The 24,697-nt window shown below is 45.1% G+C and overlaps 1 protein-coding gene across 9 annotated transcripts in view; it reads left to right on the top strand.

Moving 5' to 3' along the window:
- The window catches only part of IRF2 (interferon regulatory factor 2), an 87,175-nt gene that overhangs the window by 32,578 nt on the left and 29,900 nt on the right, over window positions 1-24,697 (top strand). For 7 of the 9 annotated variants that reach the window (XM_042934270.1, XM_042934276.1, XM_042934273.1 and 4 more), the window contains 4 exons: window positions 10,869-10,964; window positions 19,125-19,224; window positions 20,907-21,083; window positions 21,406-21,452. In XM_042934270.1, coding sequence (XP_042790204.1) covers window positions 10,869-10,964; window positions 19,125-19,224; window positions 20,907-21,083; window positions 21,406-21,452 — 420 coding nt within the window. Of the gene's footprint in view, window positions 1-6,824; window positions 7,302-8,494; window positions 8,579-10,868; window positions 10,965-19,124; window positions 19,225-20,906; window positions 21,084-21,405; window positions 21,453-24,697 lie in introns of those variants that run through there. The other 2 variants (XM_042934278.1, XM_042934274.1) reach the window with 2 other exon arrangements.

Here is a 24,697-nt window from a genome sequence, read left to right as displayed (position 1 = left end):
GTAAAGATAGGCTTTGTAGAAGGAATGGCATTTGAACTAGCTGTGTAGGGGTGGATGGCTATTTTCAGGCTAGGTCTTTCTCCTGAGCTCTAACCTCATGGATCGAATTGCCCACCCAACACTTTTTTTCCCCCGATATCCCAAAGATATCCCAAAGCCAGTAGACCCAAAACCAACCTCAATATTTCTCCCCTTAAACCTTCCGTATTCCCCTTGCGGAGAGCTGCATTACCACCTGCCCGGTGTAAAGAAGGGAAAAAGGAGGTCACGGAAGTCCAGATAAGTTTGAAGAGGGAGGGGAGTCAGAAATTCAGAAAGAGCCTGGTGGCTTCTATTTTCCTCCCTGAGGTTAGAGGCAAGACCCTTTGCCGGAATTGATGGGTGTGGAAGTGAATTCGCTAGCGTGATGATGGAAAGATCTCCGATTGCTCCTGTGGGGAACAACCACAGGAGCTGATGAGGGAGAAGCAGAAAAGATGTGCAGAAATCCGCATGCTCAGGTGAGATGATGAGCCCATCAGCGTGTCGTGGGTGGTCAGGACTGGGCATCATTCAGCCCAAGCATGGGTTTGTGGCGCCTGAGCAAACAGGAGGGAGGAAGTGAGACCCATCTGCAGTGGAGAAGGGCTGGGGCAGCTGGGTTGGGCAGAGAAGGGGGCCGGAGAAGGTGCTCTGGGGAGAGGGGCCCGGGGAGCAGGGCTCCTTGGGCAGAGATGGACGGCAGGGTTCTGGGCCCCCTCTCCGAAAAGCACACGTTCGCATACGTGGAGCATGGTCCGTGTTTCTCAAGGCTTGTTCTCTCTGGATGGAGGACTCCTGATTGCTTTGGGCTGCATTGAGAACCGTTTCCTAGAATGACCGTTGGCTCACCTGCAGGACGGAAAACCAGTCGTATATTTTGGTGTCTTTCGAGCACCCAGGTGGAGGCCAGAAGTCAGTTTCGGTTGAAGTGGTGCAGTGCAAGTTACTATCAGAGGCTCAGTCACACTGTTTCAGGTCCCAGACCAGCTTGTGGTCAAAGACAGGGAAGTTTTTGTCAAGTAGCTATGGTAATATCTTCTCTAAAGGATACAGAAAACACGTCCAAGAAGAAAATTGTGGGTTGGATGGCAGATATGCAAAACTATAATTTGGATGATTCTCAGTATGGGAAACTTGTTCAGTGGTATTTAAAGGCATTTTAGAATTTTAATTTCATGTGCATTCATATTCCATTCATGATGAAAGCTACTCGTCATTGGCGCCCTCATTTTCCTATGACTCATTTGGAGATGTTTATTAAACATATGGAATCCGGAAGGCCATTGAGCTTATGGGTACTGAATGACAGTGATACCTACACTTAGCTGCGTATCCAAATTGCCCTAGGATAATAAGAAGAACTTGGAAATGCTATTGCAGTGAGTCTAAGATGGGGCCAAGGAGTCTTTTTGTTTGTTTGTTTTTTTGCTTTTTTAATTCCCTAGGTAATAATGTGCACAGGCAGTTTGGGGATCTGGTATAGGAGAATGGAATAGTATAGAAAAATATAACTATGGTTTATGATATCTCAAGGGGAGCCTTTCCCAGTAATCCTGCCCCATCGTTCAAGGTTGAGTTCCTGAAAAATCCACAGGGTAGGAGAATTCATGGTTGAATTGCTTAAAAACCTTGAGAAAAACTGGGCTGGAAACTAAAATTATTAAATGAATCTATGACACGCATCTTTCGAAAGTTCAATAAAAGGAAACAGCCAAGTGCACGAAATAAGGATTACATCAGTGACAAATTACATACACGAAATAAGGATTACATCAGTGACACACTTGCTTTGATTGCCATTGTGTATTAACTCTCCTGAAGTTTATTGATTCTTTTAATGTTTATTTATTACTTTTGAGAGAGCGAGACAGCAAGCAGGGGAGGGGCAGAGAGATCGGGAGAGAGAGAGAACCTGTTACCTGTTACCTCACTCTGATTATTTATATCCATTATAATAATCACTCACGTGGTTGTTTTCATACCGGGTACTTGCTGTTAAATTTCTCTGTCTTCCGGGAGTCCTTCTGGTTCTAAGGTTGGCTATATCCTTCTCTTCTGCTTCCTGCTTTCCACATGACCTTCCCCTTCTCCCCTCGTCGCACCCCCCCCACCCCGCCACATGCTCACACACATCTGTGTGCACACCTGGGGAGTGGTTCTGCCCAGTGCAATGCTTTTTATACTTTTTTTTTTTAATGTTTATTTTTGAGAGAGAGAGAGAGAGAGAGCACAAGTGGGGGAGGTGCAGAGAAGGGGGTGGGCAACAGCGGATCTGAAGCGGGCTGGCACTGACAGCAGAGAGCCCGATGTGGGGCTTGAACTCATGAACCGTGAGATCATGACCTGAGCCGAATTCGGACGCTCCACAGCCTGGAGCCACCCGGGTGCCTCTGCTTTTTATACTGTTTTTGACCATGGTACCAGTATAATATAATTGAAAATTGAAACAAAAATTTCAAGAAAACAAGCTTACTCTTATTTGGGGGACTCTCAGAGTTTGTGTTCTGTGTTCACCTACATTAAAATTGCTGATCTTAATCCAGTAAGTTGATTTCCTGACCCAGTGTTTGAAAAACACTGGTCTAGAGGCTTTTGACATCTTTGGATTTGAATCCCAGCTTTACCACTTAATAGCTCTGCAGCTTGGTGACCAGCTTCATTTCCTCATCTGGAAAACGGGAGCTAAGATACTATACCTCCTATAGTTTGTTTGCAGATTCAATGAAATCATGCATGAGAAGCCCCTGGCTTAGTGTCTGATTCCTAGGAAGCACTTCAACGGGTGATGGGGATAATGATGGCGATAATTTTCAGTTTTCAACTCCAGCTTTCAGCTCTCTCAACTCACATAATTTTGAACTGGAAATTAACTTTTGCCAAAAAGGTACAAAAGTCAATGTGAGGGGTGTAGACTATCATGCAAGAGGAACTTGCATCTGGGGAAAGAATACCAGATGTGCAGAAAAAGTTACTAGTACAAATTGCTATTATTCTTACACCTGTATTGTCGCTTGGCTTTATTTCCCTTGCATTCCCGTAGCCACCATTTCGGACCAGAGAAGCAGCTCGGGCTCCTCTCCTTGCTTCAGTTTGCCCCTGTATGGGTGCTGCTTGGGTCACGGCTAGTCTCAAGCAGGCGCTCAGCAGTCTTATAGCCTCTAAACAAGCCGGGCAATGGGGGGTTCAAGCCTTGGTCCCTTCTCCAAGGGGCTTGGGTGACTCGGACATGATTTTCTTTTTTCTTTTTTTTTTTTAAGTTACTTTTTCAAGTTATGCTTTTGCCCCTCTCTAAAACGGGGATAACAATATTTAACTTATTAGGGCCGGTGTGTGGGTTCGTGATGATTTCTGTAAACCAGCCAGCCCACGCTTCTCACCTGCTCGCGGACTCTCAAGAAGCTCCACCCACGTTGGTGTCTAAGTCAGTTGCTCCGCCCACGGCAGCAAACACATTTTCCCCGGTCCTGACCTTGGCTGTTTCTACCAACTTCACCTTTGCCAGGCTTGCTTGCCACTTTGCCTAGGCGATTCTTCCCCATCCTATAAGTTCTCCCTTTGCCGCACAGCTTTCCCTTACAAACCCATCCAGTAATGATTTATATATTCCTCGTGAAACTGGTCCGCGTAGTTGGCAATTAATCATATACTGCCTTCTGATCTCCATTGCAGTCTTTTATTATTATAATTATAGTATTATTAGGTAGCTTTATATGATTTATGTCACATACCCCCAGTTAACTTACTAATTCCTTGAGGGTAGTGATCATGCCTCACACGTCTCTGAGTCGTCCATAGCATTTAGCAGAGTTCCCTGCAATAACGAGTGTAATAAATATTTGTTGATACACTGGACGACTGGATACTGCCCACACGAGCTGCCATGGAGCTGTGAGGGAAGGTTAGTGGATGAAAAGAGCTTTGAGCTAGCTTTTGTGAGGGGGTACCCCTCCCGTAGGTTGGTAAGCGGGATGGGCACATGGTTACGTAGGGAGGGCTGTTGACAAATACATGTCGCAGCTGCAGAAGAAAGGGGATGGAGCATTGCTGCGGTCAGCTTCTGCAACACGGACTCATGCTAAAGCCCTGATGTTAGCTAGCTGCACAGCACCAACCCTCCTGACTTCCCTGCTCCCCAGTTTTGACCTATCTCCTGTGCCCTTGCAACTGGGAGATGAGCTGTGGGGCTGCTGGTGGAAATGCTCTGTTTTTCTCTGAGTGAAGATGCTTTTATTTCCACTTCATTCTTGAAATACTCGCTGTCTATAAACTTTTAAAAATAGCTGTTTCTTTCAGTACTTTTAGAGACACCTTTCCATTGTCTTCTGTCTTCCCTGGTTTCTGTTGAGTAGTAGTAACTGTAAGGCTTCTGGGTCTTGGGGGTTTTGTTCTTTGCTCTTTAAAGGTGATGCCAGCTGTTTTTAAGATTTTTCCCTCTCCCAGCTGTTTTTAAGATTTTTCGCTATAGTTTTGGTTTTCAGCAAACATGCTATAGTATGCTTAGGTGGGGTTTCATTCATATTTGTCTGTTTGGGGTTTGTAGCAAGTTATTAAGATAATTGGTCATGGTCTCCAAACATCGCTTTTTGCCTCATTCTTTCTCGTGTCTTCGTGGAACTACAAACTGCCCATGTTTTACATCTTTTTAGATCTAAAATAGAATCTCCTATGGATTTTATGTTCTTTGTAACATTCTCCACTCTTCTGCCTCTAAGTGCTTCATTCTGTTTATTTCTTTCTGACTTCTGTTTTGGTTCACTGATTTTTTTTTATGATGTCTAATATATTGGTACACCCATCTGTTGAGTTCTTAATTTTAATTATTTGCTCTGTAGTTTTATTTTTTTATTTTTTTGAGTTATTTATTGATTTTGAAAAGGGGGGCAGAGAGAGGGAGAAAGGGAGAGAGGGAGAATCCCAAGCAGGCTCCACACTGTTAGCACAGAATCCAAATCAGGGCTCGAACCCACAAACCATGAGATCATGACCTGAGCCAAAATCAAGTTAATCAGTGCTTAACTAAATGGGCCACCCAGGTGCCCTTGCCCTTTAGTTTTAGAATTTCTTTTTTAGGTTCTAGGTTTTTGCGAACATTTTCTGTCTTGTTTTTATTTCCTTGAACATGTTAGGCATTCTTATTTTAAAGACTGTGTCTGAAAACTTTTGGTATCTGTGTCTCCATTGTATCTGTGAAAGACCTGTGTCAGAATCCCTGTGGGTCTCTTTTTGTTGTCCATATTTCATTGATTTTTTATTTATCCTTGTGTTCTCAGCTAAATTGATTGAATGCTCACCGTTGTGTATGAAAAACTCCAGAGATAATATAAATCCTAGGATAATGTTGTCTTCCTCAAGATATAATTTACATTTGCTTCTGGGAGTTCCAGATCATTTTAATTTGCACAGGGATTGAGGTGATTCAGAGCTAGGCTTCAGTCTCTGAGGTCAGTCTCTTTCCATTTAGTTTTATCCCAAACAAGCTTGTGTGTGTGTGTGTGTGTGTGGTTTCCAGGACTCCCTTTTCCTAGTTGGGTCCTGATCTTCAGGTTTTATTCCCCTAGTTCTGGGATCAGCAGATGCCCCCAGGCTGGGAAAATAGTGCCCCAAACGTCAGGCTTACCTTCCTGGGTTTCATTCTTCTCCCAGACCGTGCTGTCCTAATTCTTTACTACCTTGTTAGCTCTCTGATTCTTCTAAATGGATTAAAAAAACACACACACATGTTTTGTACAGGTTTTCTTGTTATTCACCTTGGGAGTTAGGTCTGAATTACCCATTGTGTCATTATCAGAAGTGCACCCCTCCTCCACTCAGCCAAGGATTTTATTATCTTAAGTCCAGCAGGGATGTTTAGAAGTCTCTAGAAAAGAACATTAACATGATTTAAGTGGTATTTTAGGAAATTTAATATGTCAGTGGTATGCAAAGCAGACAGGAGTTGGGAAAGGCTCAGTACGTTGAACGGTTAAAAGACCATCATAACTGAGTGCTTTCTAGAGTAAGAAAAAAAGCAGGTGTTAGGGTTTCTGAATCTGGGCATTTCAGAGAGACATGAATGAGAGCCTTGGCTCTCCTACTTACTAGCGGGTTGCGTTGAACAGTTCCTTTACCTGTCCTCTCATCTGTGATATGGAATTTTAAAGTCCCTGCCTTCCAGGGTTATAAAAATTACATGAGGAGCTCCTAGAAAACTCTGGTTTTAAGACTTGGCATATAGTATGTGCTCAGTAAATAGTAGCCATTTCTGTTACCATTCCAAGATCCAAACTTCAGTGATTCAGGGTAAAATTCAAGATCACTGTTAATGGCCCTAAGCAGGACCATAACAGTGTCATCTTCATGGGGGCTGTTCACTTGCTATGAGTTCAGTCACTGTGTTCCAGGAAATAGCTTGTTTGCGTTTATGCAGCATCACGGTGCCCTAAATACCCGCCATGTACTGAACTGATTTATAGGCTGATTCCGTGGTTTTAAAGATGAGACCAACCCCGTATCTAGAAGGTATAATGATAGGTGGCTTTAGAAAGTGCCTTTTGTCGGGCTTGATGGTAGATGCTCTGTATTTTAGGTTTATGGAACCTCAAGACTTTAGCGTTTCACTTTTAAATTAAAAAAACATTTTTTTAATGTTTATTTTTGAGACACAGAGAGAGAGAGAGAGAGAGAGACAGAGCATGAGTGGGGGAGGGGCAGAGAGAGAGGGAGACCCAGAATCCGAAGCAGGCTCCAGGCTCTGAGCTGTCGGCACAGAGCCTGGCGAGGGGCTCAAACTCGCCAACTGCGAGATCGTGACCTGAGCCGAAGTCGGACGTTCAACCGACTGAGCCACCCAGGCGCCCCAGCATTTCACATCTAAAAACAACCCAGTGTACAAGAATAGATAGAAGCTTGCCAAAAAAAGATACATCAGATGATGAGCCTTCATGTCACAAAAGGATTCCTGGAGTCATGGATGACCTGGCCTATTATGTTTTTGAAACCTCTTCATTTTCCGAGATGATCGAAGTGTGGACTGGAGGGTTTGAGTGACTAGTGCAAGGGCACCCGCTAGTAATGGCAAAGTCAGGACTGGAACACAAGTGTGTTGATTTCTGGCATACTTGGGTTTTCTTGGCCAAAATAGCCCCTCTGTGTCTTTTCTAACCAGTCCTGTGCCTTCCTCAACTCTGTTAGAGTTTCACACGGGCCATGGGAACTGGTGCCTACGGGAAACTTGCCTTACAGAAGGAAGACCAATCTGTCACTGTGAATTTCCTGGACAGAAGCTGGAAAATACATGCCGAGTAAGCATCTTTTCTCCGTATTCAGTCTCTGACCCTCTGTGACTGTCACCCCTGCCTTTTAATCTCTAGACGTATAATTTATTTTTAGTTCACACTAAATGATGAGTTTCTGGGGCTAGGCCCGGAAGAGAATTCTACCTTTGCTTCTTTCACAGAAGTCAGGGTGCACACTCAACTTCTGATTGTCATGGGAAACGTGTTTTCTTCCGTGTCATGTGGCAACACCACTGGTAATTCATTACTTTTTTAGTGGGGGAAGTGGGGCCGGGCTATAAAATCAAGTAGAAATAGAGGAAGTATCTTCAGGTAAAAGGATCAGGTTTTTCTTGTTTAACATCAGGGATGTCCTAGCTGTTTAAAACATAACAAAACATAGAAACTGAGATAAGTGAAACCCTTTAAAAAAATTTTTTTTAATGTTTGTTTATTTATTTATTTTTTTTAAGAGAGAGTGTGAGAGGGGCAGAGAGAGAGAGGGAGGCACAGGATCCGAAGCAGGCTCCAGGCTCTGAGCTGTCAGCACAGAGCCTGATGTGGGGCTCGAACGCGCAAACTGGGAGATCGTGACCTGAGCTGAAGTCGGATGCTCGACCGACTGAGCCACCCAGGCGCCCCAAGTGAAGCCCTTTGTAACAGAGTTTGTCCTACTCTGATAAGGCAATACTTGCATGTGCTTGCTTTTCCTACAAACCTGCTTATGATTAATGACAGTCCTGATTAAAGATTTAGAAAATGTTTTACATGTGTAATTTCCGTAGCATTTTGGCTCGGTAAGTAATAGCGTGAGGTTTGTTAGAAAGGTGCAGAACGTGAATGGATAAGGGATGAACCAGAAGCTGACACGCTAAGACCGGCGGAGGAGATCTGCCTGCCAGAATGACCAGACTGTGCAGGAAGTCACAGAAGAGCAGGTGGCTGATAATTAAAAGTAAAAGGCAATCTAGAGCCTTGCTCCTTCGAGTCTGGTTCCAGGACCCATTAGAAAAATGGAATCACGGGTGCCTGGGTGGCTCAGTCAGTTAAGTGTCCGACTCTTGATCATGGCTCAGGTCACGATCTCACGGTTCATGAGTTTAGGTGCTGCGTCGGGCTCTGTGTGCTGACAGCACGGAGCCTGCTCGGGATTCTCTGTCTCCCTCTCTGTCTGCCCCTCCCCTGCTCATTCTCTCTCTCTCTCTCTCTCTCTCTCTCAGCATAAATAAATAAACTTAAAAAAAGAAACATAGACTCACAGGGCTTCATCTTCCAAATGAAGATTTGTGTGCACATTAAAGCTGGTGAGCGCTGGTCTGGATTCTGTAATCCACTCTTACCTTTCCTGTTAACAAAATGGATCATGGCATTTATCTGCATCAGTCTCCAGTTTCCCCTTCAGTCTTGGGATGATGGCCACAGGCCCAGGCATGGTTTTCTAGGCCCCGCGGGACCCGCCTGTGTCTGGCACCCTCTCTCTTGCTGACTGCTTCCTAGTATCATTCTGTACACAGGACTCTTCATTTGGTATGGAAATGTCTTCTTACCTGTTTCCTGTTCGGCTGGGAGTTCCTAGATGCTAGAGGATGTCTTACCTTTTCCTGTTCCTGGAGTATCGTTCTCAATAAATGTCTCTGAGTGGGTGGATGAATGAAAGCGAGTGGAGTGACTTCAGGGCCATTAAGAACCGCTGTGTTGGGAGCTCCTTTGGGCCTGTCCCTGAGGCTCCTCTTACGTGTCTCAAAGAGTGGCCCAGAGCCTCCACGGGAGCGGATGGGGGCCAATCTGCGATGGGAGCCCAGGCTGGCACACCTTTTGAGCTGGCCTGGATCTTGTTTGAACATCTCCTGCGTGGAAGGCAGCGTTCGGGCTTTGTAGGAATATAAAAGACCTATGAGAGGTAGAATTCCTCCTCTCAAAGAGCTTACTGGTTGGTCAGGGAGAGGGCGGGTATGCAGTGGGAAAGTTTATAGTTAAGGTAAGAGTTGGATAAGAATAAAGACAGCATAGAGCCGCCCTAAAGCAATGTTTGATTCTCAAACGAGCAGCAGCGTAAGATCAGTGACTGTTGGGGAAGTCCAGGAGGGGAGGGATTTATTCAGGCTGGAGTCGTCCGGGGAGGCCCGTGGAGGAGGAGGGCAGAAGGGTCTTGGAGGCTGGGTCAGGATGGACAAGGCCGGGGAGGGAGGAGCAGAGAGCACGGTGTGTTGCGAGAGCAGAGCCCGAGGCATCTGCAACCGTGAGTGCATCTGAACTGGGAGAAATGTGCAAGGGAAATGCAGGTTCTAGAATGTAATTAGGCTCGAGAGGCCAAGGACGCAGTCCCACGTGGTTCACGTGGTGATGCTTGCGCTCTGGCATGAGCTGGGGGAGGCACAGAGGAGAGAAGTCCTCAGCAAGCTGCAAGAGAGTGTAACTGAAACTTCGCCCATCTCAATGCAAATTCATCTCAGTAGAATTTTCAGAGCTCATTTTTGGAGGAGGAAATGAGTAAAAGAAGGAAGATGCGACAAAGAGTTGAAAAGAGGATAATGTCACACTGCCCGTGAAGCTTTATAGAGTGGGGGCTTGAGTTGGCCTCCTCTTTGCTTTTGAATCCCATCTCAAATTTAGATTGGTGTGCAAACAGGATGAAGGAGCGGCAGGCAGTACTTTGTTAGTGATTCCACTCTGGATGTTTTAAGTGGGCCAGGGAAGAAAGAGTATCTAGAAAGGTATCTGGAAGGAGGGGAGAGAGGCCTTATGTGGGCTGGTAGAGGAACCGCGTTGAGACCATGCAGCTGTTTGCAGAGGGAAGGGGAGGGTGGTCTCAGAGCAGGGGGGTGGGGTGCCGTGCACACTTGTAAAGGAAGACCGATGAGGGAGGGGGCAAGAGAATGCATTAGTGAGCGCAGAGCTGAAGCCAGAGCAAGATGCTGCTGTGCCCTGGAAGCCGACAGGGTATGTCCGAATGGGAGAGCTCGCTGGTGAAAGACCTTGGAGCCAAGTGAACTGATTCTTTTAGGCTTTAAAGTGCAAAGATCGGGGGTTCAAAGCATTTTGGCAGCCCAGATTCCCAGAAGCAATGAATTGGTTCTAAGAACTCTTAACCCACAACTGTTCTGCCCTGTCCATCGTGGGCTCTTAGAAGGATGATGCCCAGAGGTATTTGTAAGATACCGGTCCTCCCATTACCGGCCTGGTAATACACGGAAGGCGTCTGCTATAAACAAGGCCAGGTTGGGGCGGGGGGCTTAAGACCTTGCGTTAGGCCAGGTCACTCAGGGCTGTCCGGGCCTTTGAGCCCGCAGAATTTCTGCCAGCCCAGGCTTCCTACCTCCCTGGAACCGTCTCCGCCAAGAGCAGGCCTGGCTCAAACCACCGACCCACTGAGCTGGCTCCTGCGGAGTCAGCGTGCCCAGGGTGGGCAGGTGGGCTCGATGCAGAGCCCCCAGTGCCCGCCCTAGCCCTCCAGTCCCCATGTACACATCAGCTGCGTGGTTTTGGGCAAAGGAGGGGGATCGTGGAGGACGGTCAGGCAGGGGTCTAGAACTTTCTAGTGCAGACATGGCAGGCAGTGGCAGAATTGCCTAATAACTGTGCTTCTCTTTGCAGAAGGGTACCATGCCCGTGGAAAGGATGCGAATGCGCCCGTGGCTGGAGGAACAGATAAATTCAAATACGATACCGGGGCTGAAGTGGCTTAACAAGGTAAGTGTGTTGGGTGCTTGTGTGTGTGTGAGAGAGAGACAGAGAGACAGAGAGAGAGGAGGAGGAAAAGGAGGAGGAGGGGGTCCTTACTAAAACCACATACATATAGACTGCCAGAAAGTAAAATTGTATTCCTTGTATTCAGAATCTGATGCTTGTTAATTACAAAACCAACCCACCCAAAATGATCTGTGTTTTTCTTTAATGATTCTTACCCTCTTCCTTCTCTGAATTTTTCTCTCGCTTCTCCTGGCTTTCTAGGATCAGAGGATGTGGAAATTCTTGGGTTTTATATTGGGAATGGAGCATATTGGCTTTCTTCTCAGTATTCTCTATGGAGAAGACTTTTGGTTTTGTCTTTAAAATCATCTCTTTCTTTTTTTTTTTAAGTTTATTTATTGTTTGAGAGACAGAGGCAGTATGAGTGGGGGAGGGGCAGAGAGAAAGGGCAAGAGAGAGAGAATCGCAAGCTGGCCCTGCACTGCCAGCACAGAGCCACCTACGAGACAGCAAGATCATGACCTGAGCCGAAACCAAGAGTCGGACACTTAACCAGCTGAGTCACCCAAGTGCCCCTGTCTTTTCTTTTTATTGTGAAACACCGTGTGCCTACTTGTCCTAAAAAAGTAGTGTGTCGTGTACAACCCACACATATACATAAATACTCTCTGACTTTATCAACCCCAAACTCTCAATCTAATTGATCCTACCTGTTGGGAGTGAATCAGGAAGAGAGCGGATGTCAAAATAAAGAACACCTGAAAATATATAGTTACCAGCTAGAAAAGCATCTAACATATCACGCTGTCTTTCAGAGGGTCCAAGAGAGAAGTTTCTCTCCTGCTACCAGGAATATCTCAGTTCTTCTGAGTAAATTTCCTTTTTCTCTTCTGCCTCCCCACTCATTTTAATCTTAAGGACCCAATGAATAATTCAGCTGGTCAGGCTTCATCTTTTATCGCATGGTTGAGTGCTTAGAGCCCGATTGTGGCCCTCTTCTCACAAGTGTGCAGGATACTACAGCATGATTGTGTTGACTAAGACCACTCCTGGCTTCATCTTTGCTTTTCAGATAGCTGTCAAGCCTTATTTCTTTTTTCCTCATCCACTTTTTTTGTTCACTTATTTTAAATGTATTGTATTTGAGTGCATCGGTTTCAGTGGGTCCTTTCTGAAACAAGGCGGGGTAAAAAGTAAATAGAAATCACTTAAGTAAACCATATGTCCACTTCATGGGAGCTGTCGTGTATCTTAACGTCGCATGGCAAATAAAATGTTTTTCTAGGCTTGCTGTATCTCTAGCGTTTTAAATTTGTATCCTGGAGGGGTTTTGTAACTAGCCTGCTCCAAATAAATCAGGTTGGGCCTTGGCCTCCGTGGTCAGCAGGGGCACAAGTGGAATTATAAGGAGAGGGGAGTTGAAGAAATGTGGGGTACTCAATAATAATAGTAACAACAGCTACTCCTTTAAGCAAGATACGTGCATGAGCTCACGTAATCCCCACAATGGGGTAGATATTGTTGGGTTTTCCATTTTACAGACCAGGAAGCCAAGGTGCAGAGTCATTAAGTAGGATTATATTAAAAAAAATTTTTTTAATGTTTATTCATCTTTGAGAGAGACAGAGACAGAGACAGAGAGCTGGTAGTGGAGGGACAGAGAGAGAGGGAGACACAGAATCCAAAGCAGCCTCCAGGCTCCGAGCTGTCAGCACAGAGCCCGACGTAGGGCTCAGACTCATGAGCTGTGAGATCATGACCTGAGCAGAAGTTGGAGGCTTAGCCAACGGAACCACCCCGGCACCCTGGTAGGAGTACGTTTTAAAGAACAAGGTAACTTTGCCTATATTGATCAGAGTACAAAATTAACACAGAAGTTCCTGATTTCTGAAGGGAAGTACTTTTTTTTTTTTTCCCTCGTACAAAAATATATCCACCAGTTTGGCTGGCTTGATGCGGTAGCAAACTTCACATGTCATTGCGTCCCCTGTATGAGGAGGCACTTGATACGGTGCAGTGAACTGTCCTTTCAGTAGGGCTGAATTGTGCCCCCTGCCCCCACCCCCCTGCAAACCGTATATCCACTTCCTTACCCCCGGAACCTGTGGACGCGTCCTTGCTGGGAGAAAGGGTCTTTGGGAAGAGTTAAAGATCTCAAGATGAGATCCAGCTGGGCCAATGCGGTGACAAGTGTCCATAGAAGAGGCGGAGAGGAGAAGACCCACACAGAGCAGAAGATGGAGTGAAGACAGAGGCAGAGATTGGAGAGACAGATCCACTAAGCCAAGGAGCACCTGACCCCACCCGAAGCTGGACGTGTCAAGGGAGGACTGTCCTTACAGCCTCTGTCAAGGGAGGACTGTCCTTACAGCCTCTGAAGGAGATGCGACCCTGCTGACCTCTTGGCTCTGGGTTTCCGGCCTCCAGCACGGTCCTGGGCTATACGCTGCCCCGTCTATGGCAGTTTGGGGACAGCCTGTGAGAAGCAAATCCACCCTCTTGGGACTGCTTCCTCGCTGGGACTCCACCGCCACACGTTTTCTTCCATCTACTTCGTCCGTGATTTTCCTGAGAGAGGACCGCAAAGGAAATGGATTCTTCTCTGTGCAGCGAACCCTCCACCCCTGTCAGGTGGCCCTCCCCGTTGAGCTCCACTCAGCTGGCTCCTGGCTTGTGAGTTCTCCTCCCTGGCGGAGCGGGAAAGGAGACCCCTCTGCCGCCTCGTCTGGCCCCCCTGCTGGCCCTCCGCCTGAGCGGGCCGTGGCTGCCACAGTGAGGCCTCTGAGACACAGGAGGCCGCGTGCGCCCTGGGGACCGGTCATTCGGGCCGCCCGCCCGCCTGGGCAGAGCGTCTGCAAGGTTGTCTGTGTGCTCAGGCAGGGCTGTCACTGGCACTATGCACCTCGGGTGGCATCAGGACCTTTTCTCTCCGTACCTCCACCTCCTCGGGGCATCTTTATCTAGGTTTCTGCTAACTTAGGCTTTGGCATTCGTCTGCCCACATAAATATTTGAGACCTTGCTGTTCTTTCCTTCTCCTTCACAAGCATTCTGCCTGAAATTCCTGCTTGCGTTCTGTGGCTTGAGGTCGTCGTAAAATCTCTTCTCCTGCTGAAGACTGGTGGTGACTCCTAGAAAACGGCCCTGTCCGTGGGGCTCTGTTACTCACTTAGGCCTTAGCTGCGTTGTTCAGAATGTGTTGGCGTTGATGGGGGCGTACTCCGTGCTGGAAGGCCCTGGAGGGCAGGCCAGGGAGGTCTCGGTTGTTACTGCTCGCTGGCTGGGTGCTGGGCCTCCCTCCCGCCCGTTACTTTTTTTAATATTTGTGTAGAAAGAGGAGGGGGAGGGGCAGAGGAAAAGAGAGAATCTTAAGTAGGCTCCATAGTCAGCATGGAGCCCTCTGGGGGGCTCGATCCCACAACCCTGGGATCATGACCTGAGCTGAAATTAAGAGTGGGACACTCAACGGACTGAGCCACCCAGGCACCCCAGGGCCCGTTACTTTTTATTAGGAGCATTTGCACACATACACAGTAGGTTTAAATGGTATAATGGCTCGAGAGAAGAGTGTAGCAAAATCCCGTGTAGTTTTAAAACTCGCCTCTAGATGTAACCATTATTAACATTTGTTAAAAATGTTTTATTTATTTTTGAGAGAGCGAGCGCGAGCGGGGAGGGCAGAGAGAGAGGGGGAGGCAGAAGATCAAAGCAGGCTGCATGCTGACAGCTGGCTGACAGCAACCTGATGTGGGGCTCAAACTCACGAACCGCGAGATCATGACCTGAGCCGAAGTCAGGCTCTCAACCAACTGAGCCATCCAGATGCCCCAACAGTTGTTAACATTTAAAAAATTTGTGCGTGTGTGGTATTTGAAAGCAACTCCCTGACAGCATACATGTATAAGCCTTAAAACCATTTTCTATATGTTCACCATACCATTATCAATTGTATAACCATAAATAAATCATAATTAATCGTAATTTTTTAACATCATCACTGCACCGTCCATATCCGAAATGCCTCGACTATTCCCAAAATGTGTTTCTACAGTTGACTTGTTCAGTCAGAATCCAGAGAAGGCTCACAAGTTGTGTTTGGTTGGTCTGATTCGAAGTGTCTCCTGATTGTCATGATAATGAACGGTAGCTCCTCCTTTTTTTCCCATTTTGCCATTGACTTGTGGAAGAGACCAGGTCATTTCTGGATTGTTTGTGGTTTCTCTGGGCCATTTTTTGAGGAGGGAAGGAGGCAGCCACATCCAGGCTCGTTGTTTGCTTTGTAGCTCTGATTGATTCCCACTCTGGTTCTTGGAGTTCTCATTTCATGTGGGAGACCTACCTGGACCCTGGGGCCAAGGCCAGTCTCCAAGCGTACGGTGTCCTTAGGTAGTTTCAGACCTTATCCTTTCATTCACAAGCAGGCTTGTGTTTATATAAATATCAGTCCACCTCAGGTCAAGGTAAGGAGTCCAAACAAAAATAGCAGAGTAGATTGGAACATCTTATAGACAGTGGAGGAGAGAAGAAGCAGAGAAAGTTAAGTGAGCTAGTTTCCACTTGGGGCCAAGGTATGTTTGTTCTGCATTACTCAAGATAATCTTAAATGTTCTTCTCAGTTCAAGCAGTGCTTCTCTCTCTTGCCCTCAGGTAGGTAGGCAGAGTCCTCTCTCTGTATAAGCACTGGTAGAGTCTGTAACATGCCATCCTTCCATACATGGTAGGCACATCCTATGTGGATGGGACACTCAGGGCTTCTCATAGCAAGTACTGATGTCCCAGAGTCTACACAGACATGGAGCAATGTCATTATCACCTTTGGGACATAAAGATCTATGACCAGAATGTTTACTCCTCAGAATCTCTTCCAGTGCGTTACTTTTTTTTTTTAATGTTTTTATTTTTGAGAAAGAGAGAGAGCGAGTATGAGTGGGAGAGGGGCAGAGAGAGAGGGAGACACAGAATCCAAGGCAGGATTCAGGTTCTGAGATGTCAGCACAGAGCCCAACATGGGGCTCAAACTCACAAGCCACGAGTTCATGATCTGAGGCAAAGTCGGGTGCTCAACTGACTGAGCCACCCAGGTGCCCCCAGAATCTCTTCCAGTTTTAAAATGAGTCTCCCCTTCTTTATCTTTTAACATAGTCTTTAAAAAAAAAGATATATGTGATATGTTTATTAGTTGTTTATTTTTTGCAACATGAAAAAGTAGTTAAAAGTAACATGTAGTTTTTTGGGGATACCTGGGTGGCTTAGCTGAGTAAGTGTCCAACTCTTGATCTCAACTCAGGTCATGATCTCATGGTTTGTGAGATCAAGCTCCTCGTTGGGCTCTGTGCCGACAGCATAGAGCCTGCTTAGGATTCTCTCTCCCTTCTCTCTGCCCCTCCTCCACTCACACTCTATCTCAAAGTAAATAAATACACTTTAAAAAAGTTACATGTATTTTTTTTTAATTTACCACTTTAACCATTTTGAAATGTACAATTCAGTGGCATTAAGTATACTCACAATGTTACACAACCATCACCACTACAATTCAAGAATTTTCATCACCCCAAGAGGACGACACTGTGCCCGTTAAGCAGTCACTTTCCATTGCAAGGCACTGCAAATCCTTTCCTTGTGCAAGGCATCAACTAGTCTGCTTTCTGTCTCTTTGGATTCGCCTTTTCTGGTCATTTCATATAAATGGAACCATTCAGTAGGTGGCCTTTTGTAGAAGGCTTCTTTCACTTAGTGCAACGTTCAAGGTTCTTTCATGTTGTAGCTTGTGTCAATAGTACATTCCTTTTTGTGGCTGAATAATATTCCATTTAATGCATGTACAATATTTTCTTTATCCATTCATCAGTTGATGGACATTTGGCTGTTGTGAGTAGCACTGTTTTGAACATTCATGTATAAAATATTTGTTTGAACACCGGTTTGTGATTTTTTTGAGTGAAATTACTGGGTCATGTGAGAACTCTGTGTTTAACTTTTTGAGGACTAGCCAAACTGATTTCTACTGTGTCTACCCTATTTGACATTCCCACCAGCAATGTGTGAGGGTTCCAGTTTCTCCACATCCTTGCCAATAACTTACTACTTGTTTTTTGATTTTACCTAGCCATCCTGGGGTAGGAAGTGGTATCTCATTGTTGTTTTGATTTGCATTGGCCTAATGATTGGTGATGCTACGTGTCTTTATGTGCTTATTGGCCATGTTATTTATCTGCTTTCAACAAAGGTCCATTCAGACTCTTTGCCTATTAAAGAGGATCTAGGGATCCATGGTGGATAATTGCTAGGTTTAGTCATTATGTTTGTGGTTTTGTGATTTGGGCACAATTTCTGTGGTACTAGGTTTGGTAGGGTGTGTGTGTGTGTGTGTGTGTGTGCGCGCGCGCGTGCCTGCATGGACACAAATGCTTGAGAAGATCTATATACCAGAATCCTTTGTGCTTAATGAGATAGATTTCAGCCTGGGTGACTGACCTCCAGAACTCCTTGGACCTACAGAAAGGTGCAACAGCAAATTCCATGAAGGGTTTAGGTCTTTAAGCATAAGCCTTTGGATTCTGGTTGTTCTCTTGAGGAGAAGTTGTTTCACTGAAATAAATTTCTTTTCTTTTTTTTTTTTTTCCATTTTCATGTGAACATCAAAAATGACATTAAAATGATTTTGCCCTCTGATTTTCATCTACATTAAAAAATAAAATTTCACTCAGACCTTTGCTCATCACTGCCCTTTGGAGACAGCTAACCTGAAACCGTGCAATCTCGGTGGATGATACAGAATGAACAAGGAGGGGTTTATGAAAAGCCTCTGACTTTCAGTTCTTTTTAATTTTAACAGGTTTTGGGGAACTCTCAAATGTTCTGAAATATTTTTAGTTCAGGCTTTGTGATTGGCTCTATAGAGAGGCACTGAGTCCCTTTTGGGTCAGTTGGGACCCTTTCTGTCTTTCGTTGTATGAAACCAAGGTGGTGGAAAATCCCTACTGACATCTTCTTCCCTTCCCCAGTGTATCGTGCAGGGATCTCCATACCTAGAAACTACCAGAACTACCTTTAGGGCTTCAAAAAATATAGTTCTCCTGGGCTTCGTTGCCACAGAATCTAAGACAACAGATGCGTCATAGGATTGGAAATCTGAATCTGACCACTGGGAGACAATGTGTGATGTGATTAAGTGATTGTGGGATCGCGTGATGTGGTTTTGAATTCAGACACTACAGTAATTTCCTTGGCTATAGAATGAATTCTGTTCCTCAGTTTCCTCAACTGTGAAAGAGAAATGATAACATGTGGAGCTCCGTAGGTTCTCAGAACAAAACTGAGACCATGTGAACACATGGACAGCCAGATGTAAAGTGCCAGGGGAACACAATAATTGCTGGTCCTGTCCAGTCACGGGCATGGCTTTGTTTCCAAAGCTCTGGTTTCTAATCCTGTGTTTGCCAGGGTTGATTCCAGCTATTCTGAGTTGCCTCTCGGGCTGTAAGAGAGGTGGGAGGGGTCTACTGTGAGAATTGCACTGAGAGACTTCTCCAGAAAAGTAGTATCATCTCTGCACACTCAATATGTCTTTGTTTGTACATCTTGATGTTCCATGCAGGGCAGTAGACACTTAGGGGTTAGGACATTAGACCACATCTTCAATTTCTGTTGGCTACACAAGTAGATTGAGGTAGTTAGTCTCTGTGCCAGTGACCTCAGATAACCCTGATTTCCCTTTTAGCAGCACAAATGGGTGTCATTTTGGAAAGTTGCCTACTTTTTAATTTGCCTAAGGCAACCAGAGTTCCTCTTTGGCAAATGATGGAAACCAATGGTAATAATAAGCATTAGAAGTTGCAGTCAGTGACCAGTTATATGTGGTCCTTTAAGGAAAAATGACGCAGGTAACAGAACGCATTGGCATATCCCCAGATCATCACGTTGACCTTGGAGTACATTCCTATGCTGCCAGACTCCACATGACTCTGAATCTTTCCCGATCAGGCCATCAAGATTTGGGGCCCAGTGGGGAGGTGCGTTCACTAGTGGATTTTACTGTAGACACTTAGCAAACCCAGTGACACTTAGTAGAGAATCTTACTAGCCAGGACTTACAAACCTCCCGCAAAGGTGGCCTGAACCCCGTGGTTGCAGTTGCTTTTTTGCTTTTGTTTTTCAGGAAAAGAAGATTTTCCAGATCCCTTGGATGCATGCGGCTAGACATGGGTGGGATGTGGAAAAAGATGCACCACTCTTTAGAAACTGGGCCATCCACACAGGTAGCAAATGCCCCACATCGTCTCTAGAGGCAGACGCTGTTGTCGGTTGTTGCTTACATGTCTTCTTTTTCTTTCTTTCTTTTTTTTTTTTAATGTTTATTTATTCTCGAGAGAGAGACAGACAGAGACAGAGTATGCGTGGGGGAGGGTCAGAGAGAGAGGGAGACACAGAATCTGAAGCAGGCTCCAGGCTCCCGGCTGTCAGCACAGAGCCTGACGCGGGGCTCGAACTCACAAACTGTGAGGTCATGACCTGAGCCAAAGTCGGACACTTAACCGACTGAGCCACCCAGGCACCCCATTTTTCTTCAATTGAGGTATAGATTGACAAATAAAATTGTGAGATATTTAAGGCGTACAATGTGATGATTTGATGTATGCACCGTGAAAGGATTTCCCCCCCATCAAATTAATGGACCCACCCATCACTTCTCATATTTACCTTTAATTTTTGTTTTTGGTGAGAACATTGACATTCTATTCTCTTAGCAAATCTCGATTTTATAGTAATACAGTGTTAACCATCGTTTTGTGTTTTTTTCTCACTGCATATATATGGCTTATGGCTTCGTGAAGATAGCTCTGAAAAGCTGGTGACGTGTCCCCAGGCACATCCAGGACACGTGGGGTACACACTTCATCATTCAGAAGTGATGCTGTGCCCGTGCTGGGGAAACTTAGTCCTTAAATTTCCTGTAAATGTGGGATTCTGACTATGGCGCACTAGGTGTGCACCAGGGGAATATAGAACTTATTTGTTCTGGCAGGTAAGCTTGAGTTGGATTTCTCTCTCCAAAGGGTAGTCAAGGATATATTTATTTATTTATTAAAGTTTATTTATTTATTGTGAGAGAGAAAGAGAGAATGAGGAAAGGGCATAGAGAGAGAGAGAGAGGGAGAGAGAGAGGGAGGGAGGGAGGGAGAGAGAGAATCCCAAGCAGACTCCATGCTTTCAGAACAGAGCCCGACGCGGGGCTCAGTCCCATGAACCGTGAGATCGTGACCTGGGCCGAAATCAAGAGTTGGACATTTTATAACAAAATTTCAGTAGGGAGCTATTTACAGGAATCGGCTTTCTGATTAATATTTGAGTCAGATGAAAAAGAGACACTCCTGTTATCTGGGTTTGTTGGCCTCCTGGCCTTCCAGCCTTCTCTGTTACGTACCTTGATTCTCCTTTGTTCTACCGTTATGAGGGTTTTCTCAAGCTGTTTGGTAGAGCCAGAGTGACCAGTTTGTCCCAGTTTTCCCAGAACTGTCCAGATTTTAAAACAAAAATTCTCACATCCCAGGAATTCAGTCCCAGTCCCAGGCAAACCAGGATGGTTGGCCGCTGTAAGTAGAGCCTGGAATTAAAAGTTCTCTAGGTAGTTCTCTGCACTACCTAGCCAGCATTCTTGTGTTTCCAGGCATTTTTACTCTATATTTTCCCCCTCTTTTTCTTTTTTTTAATAATTTTTTTTAATATTTATTTTTGAGAGGGGTGGGGAGGGCAGAGAGACAGAGACAGAATCCTTAGCAGGCTCCAGGCTCTGAGCTGTCCGTACAGAACCCGACGCGGGGCTCGAACTCAAACCATGAGATCATGACCTGAGCTGAAGTCGGGCGCTCAACTGACTGAGTCACCCAGGCACCCCTTCCCCTCTTTTTCTTAACCTTCATTCTTTTGGCTCTTTTGTTAGGAAAGCATCAACCAGGAGTAGATAAACCTGATCCAAAAACATGGAAGGCGAATTTTCGATGTGCCATGAACTCCTTGCCTGACATTGAAGAAGTCAAGGATAAAAGTATAAAGAAAGGAAACAATGCCTTCAGAGTATACCGGATGTTGCCGTTATCTGAAAGACCTTCTAAGAAAGGTAGATAAAGAAATTTACTGATGAAAACCGTGATCACTGAGTATATATTGTAGTACCCTTGTGATTTCGTTATTTCCACATCCGTAGTCACTCCAAGGATGGAACAGTAATTCACACTGTGGATGATGGTCCTGCCTTTACCTGGCTGGGGAAAGTGACTGTCCGGTCACCAAAGACAGTCAAAGAAACATTTGGAATTTTGACCATGTATAGATTAAAACATGTACAGGTTCAGTGAGAGTTTCAGAAAGAATCGAGGGGAAATGTTTTCTCTGTACGGTCTTCGTGAATTAATTCAAAACTATTCTATTTGTTGCCACAGGAAAGAAACCAAAGACAGAAAAAGAAGACAGAGTGAAGCACATCAAGGTAATCTTTGGTTGTTCAGAGAGAAAGCCAAAGTTGTGACCGTATTAATGATTCCTATTCTGTCTCATGAAAACAAGTCATGGGATCTCTGTGAAGTATTTAACCTTTCTTCTTTGGCTGTCGTGTTTTATGTGCTTTCCATGTATCCTCTTTGGCATGTCCCCTCGTGTAGACTCCAGCACGCATATCCCCTGCTTAATGCAATTCCACTGAGCAGTTTATGAATGAAGTCACAAATTCACACTGAGCTGGATTCCAGCCTCCATCTGGTCCCCAAGACTGTTGCCAGCTGGTCACTTAGTTTCAGCTGAGCTCCAGCAACCGGCTACTATCTGATCACATGAAGTATATTTTTAGGCTATTAAATATACGTGATGTATATTAAGTATTATAGACTTATATTAAAATGTAGCATCTATACGTTACGTGTATATTCCATGACAGGCCGTTAGGTTGGGGGCACAGTGGTCCGTTGGAACACCCTGTTAGTGTGGTTCTCAGGAGATTCTTTCTGCAACCGCCCCCCGCACCCCCCCCCCCCAGAACTACTTCTCAGGACTCCCAGGGGTTTTCCATAGGGGTGTGTTTGTGTGTGAGCTTTTCAGTAGGCTGTGTAGTCTGGAATCCCCTGTGGCCTGAGGATCTTTGTGCCTAGATTGCGTAGCCCTTGTTAAATAGCCAGAGAAGAGCCAGACCAGATGTCCCCGGAAAATGGAGGATGAGTTTCAGTGGACAAGCAAAGAGCAGACACTACATTCCCAGGCCTATAGACCATCGAAGAGAAGATTGTCTTAGGGTTCACTGCACTCCGTTTGCAGGTAGAGAAACTGAGGCTAGAGGGAGTAGAGTGACGTGGGCCCAAAGGCTGTGTAGGTCATGTGGCCAAAGTCACATGGTCATTTAGAACTGACCTTAAAGGTGATGCCAAGTATTCTGATTCCTAAGCCAGAATCACTGTCAAAGAAAAAATCCAGTGTCCAGACAGCACGATGTTTAAAAGCAAGCCAGTTAGTAAAATAGAAAGAAAAAGAAAACAAGACTATTTACTTCTGATATAAAGTTAATCTTGTGAAGGTAGATGGACTTTGAGGGGAAGCTGAGATAAACTGTTAAAGTGTTGGACATAGTCACCTTCCATTCACAGTGGAAAACAAACATTTTAGGCAGTGCATTTTAGGCAACCTGCAGTTTCACTCTAAATATTTTTACTTTCTGACTTATTTTGAATACAGAGTGGTACTAAGACCTAATTTTGTTTTAACTTAAAAAAATTTTTTTTAACATTTATTTCATTTTTTGAGAGACAGACAGAGCATGAGCAGGGGAGGGGCAGAGAGCAAGGGAGACACAGAATCCGAAGCAGGCTCCGGGCTCTGAGAGGTCAGCACAGAGCCTGATACGGGGCTTGAACTCACGGACCGCAAGATCATGACCTGAGCCAAAGTTGGAAGCTTAACTGACTGAACCACCCAGGTGCCCCAGTTTTAACTATTTATTGTAGAAAATGTTTATGCACACAGGAAGGAGACAACTGAGTAAAATTTACTCTGCAACCATCACCCTAATTTCCACATTAATCAGCTCATGGCCCTTTAATTTCAGTCGTGGCCCCATCGCCTTCCCCCCCCCCCCATCCCATATGAAATTGCAGATTTCAGGCAACCATTTTTTTTTAAAGGTTTATTTTTGAAAGAGAGAGTGCAGGTGGGGGAGGGACAGAGAGAAGGGGGGACAGAGGATCCAGAGTGGGCTCCGTGCTGACAGCAGTGAACCTGATATGTAGCTCGAACTCATGAACGGTGAGATCACGACCTGAGCTAAAGTTGGATGCTCAACCGACTGAGCCACCCCGGTGCCCCATAGATAGCCATTTTTGATTCCCAAAAACCATTTTATATGGTTCAGCTCACTATTCTGAAGCAAAATCCACATCATATCATTTTCCCCCCATGACTATTTCAGGATATACTTTCCAAATATGGGCACTCTTTAAAAATTGTTATCAACACAGTATCATTATTGCATCTGAAAAATTAACAGTAATTCCTCAAGCGCATCAAATATCTGGTGAGTGTTCAGATTCCCAGTTGTTTCGTAAATGATGTAATTTTTGTACAGTCTGTTTACTTGAATTAGAATCCGTATACAGTTCACACACTGTGGTTGGCGGGTATGTCTTACAAGTGTTTTTTGTTTTTTTTAAATTTTTTTTTCAATGTTTTTTATTTATTTTTGGGACAGAGAGAGACAGAGCATGAACGGGGGAGGGGCAGAGAGAGAGGGAGACACAGAATCGGAAGCAGGCTCCAGGCTCCGAGCCATCAGCCCAGAGCCCGACGCGGGGCTCGAACTCACAGACCGCGAGATCGTGACCTGGCTGAAGTCGGACGCTTAACCGACTGCGCCACCCAGGCACCCCACAAGTGTTTTTTAACATATAGATCTTCCTTAACATCACTTTAAAAAAATGTATTTTTCCTTGCAGTTGATAAAACCTAGTCATTAGTTTTAAGTTTCCCGGAGTTTGGATTTTTTTTTTTTTTTTTTAGGGCCTACATTTTAATTAATGTTGTTGAGTCAGAAAAGTTGAACTTCCCCACAAATATGTGAGTTTGAAGAATTTGCTACAATCTTAGGTATGACTGTCATATTTTCACTGTTTTCATAGCATGTAGCTCAATGCCTGGTAGGGAACAGATACTTAATACATATTTGATCACTAAATAGATGCACAAATAAATATAAGGTGTGAGGTGGGAGCGGGGGGGGGGGGAGGTTTACACTGCAACGCAGATTTAATTTCATAATCTCTGTTAATAGACAATAAGAATGGAGTAACAGATGTTCACTTTCAATAAACCTTGCTCAAACATACCTGCCATACTCCATCGAAAAACAGATGCCAGCGATTTATATGATACGCCATTATCTTAGGTATGTCCAAGCAAGAAAAACTGCTTGCAGTGAAACCGTGGCCCACAATTGATTACCAGGCAATCCTATTTTAGGGCTGTGGAGATGCGCTTCTTAGAATTGATGACACTTGCTGTTCTCATCAGGGAAGACGTCTTCAGTCACGTCAGCAATGGCGGTATCTTCTATATGGCCGCTCAGTTGTGGAAGGGACGGCCCCGGGCGAGGTGTGGCCGTAGTGGTCCAGGGGAGCGAGAAAGAGCTTTCCTCTTACGTGCAGCTGTGTAGATGAGGTTCTATCCCAGCCAAGTGCATATTGCGCAATCTTCCAC

The sequence above is a fragment of the Panthera leo genome, chromosome B1 (genome assembly GCF_018350215.1).
Source record: "Panthera leo isolate Ple1 chromosome B1, P.leo_Ple1_pat1.1, whole genome shotgun sequence".
In the NCBI taxonomy this organism is placed as follows: domain Eukaryota; kingdom Metazoa; phylum Chordata; class Mammalia; order Carnivora; family Felidae; genus Panthera; species Panthera leo.
Note: the sequence above shows the minus strand (reverse complement) of the source record. Positions and strands in the feature narration are given on the sequence as shown.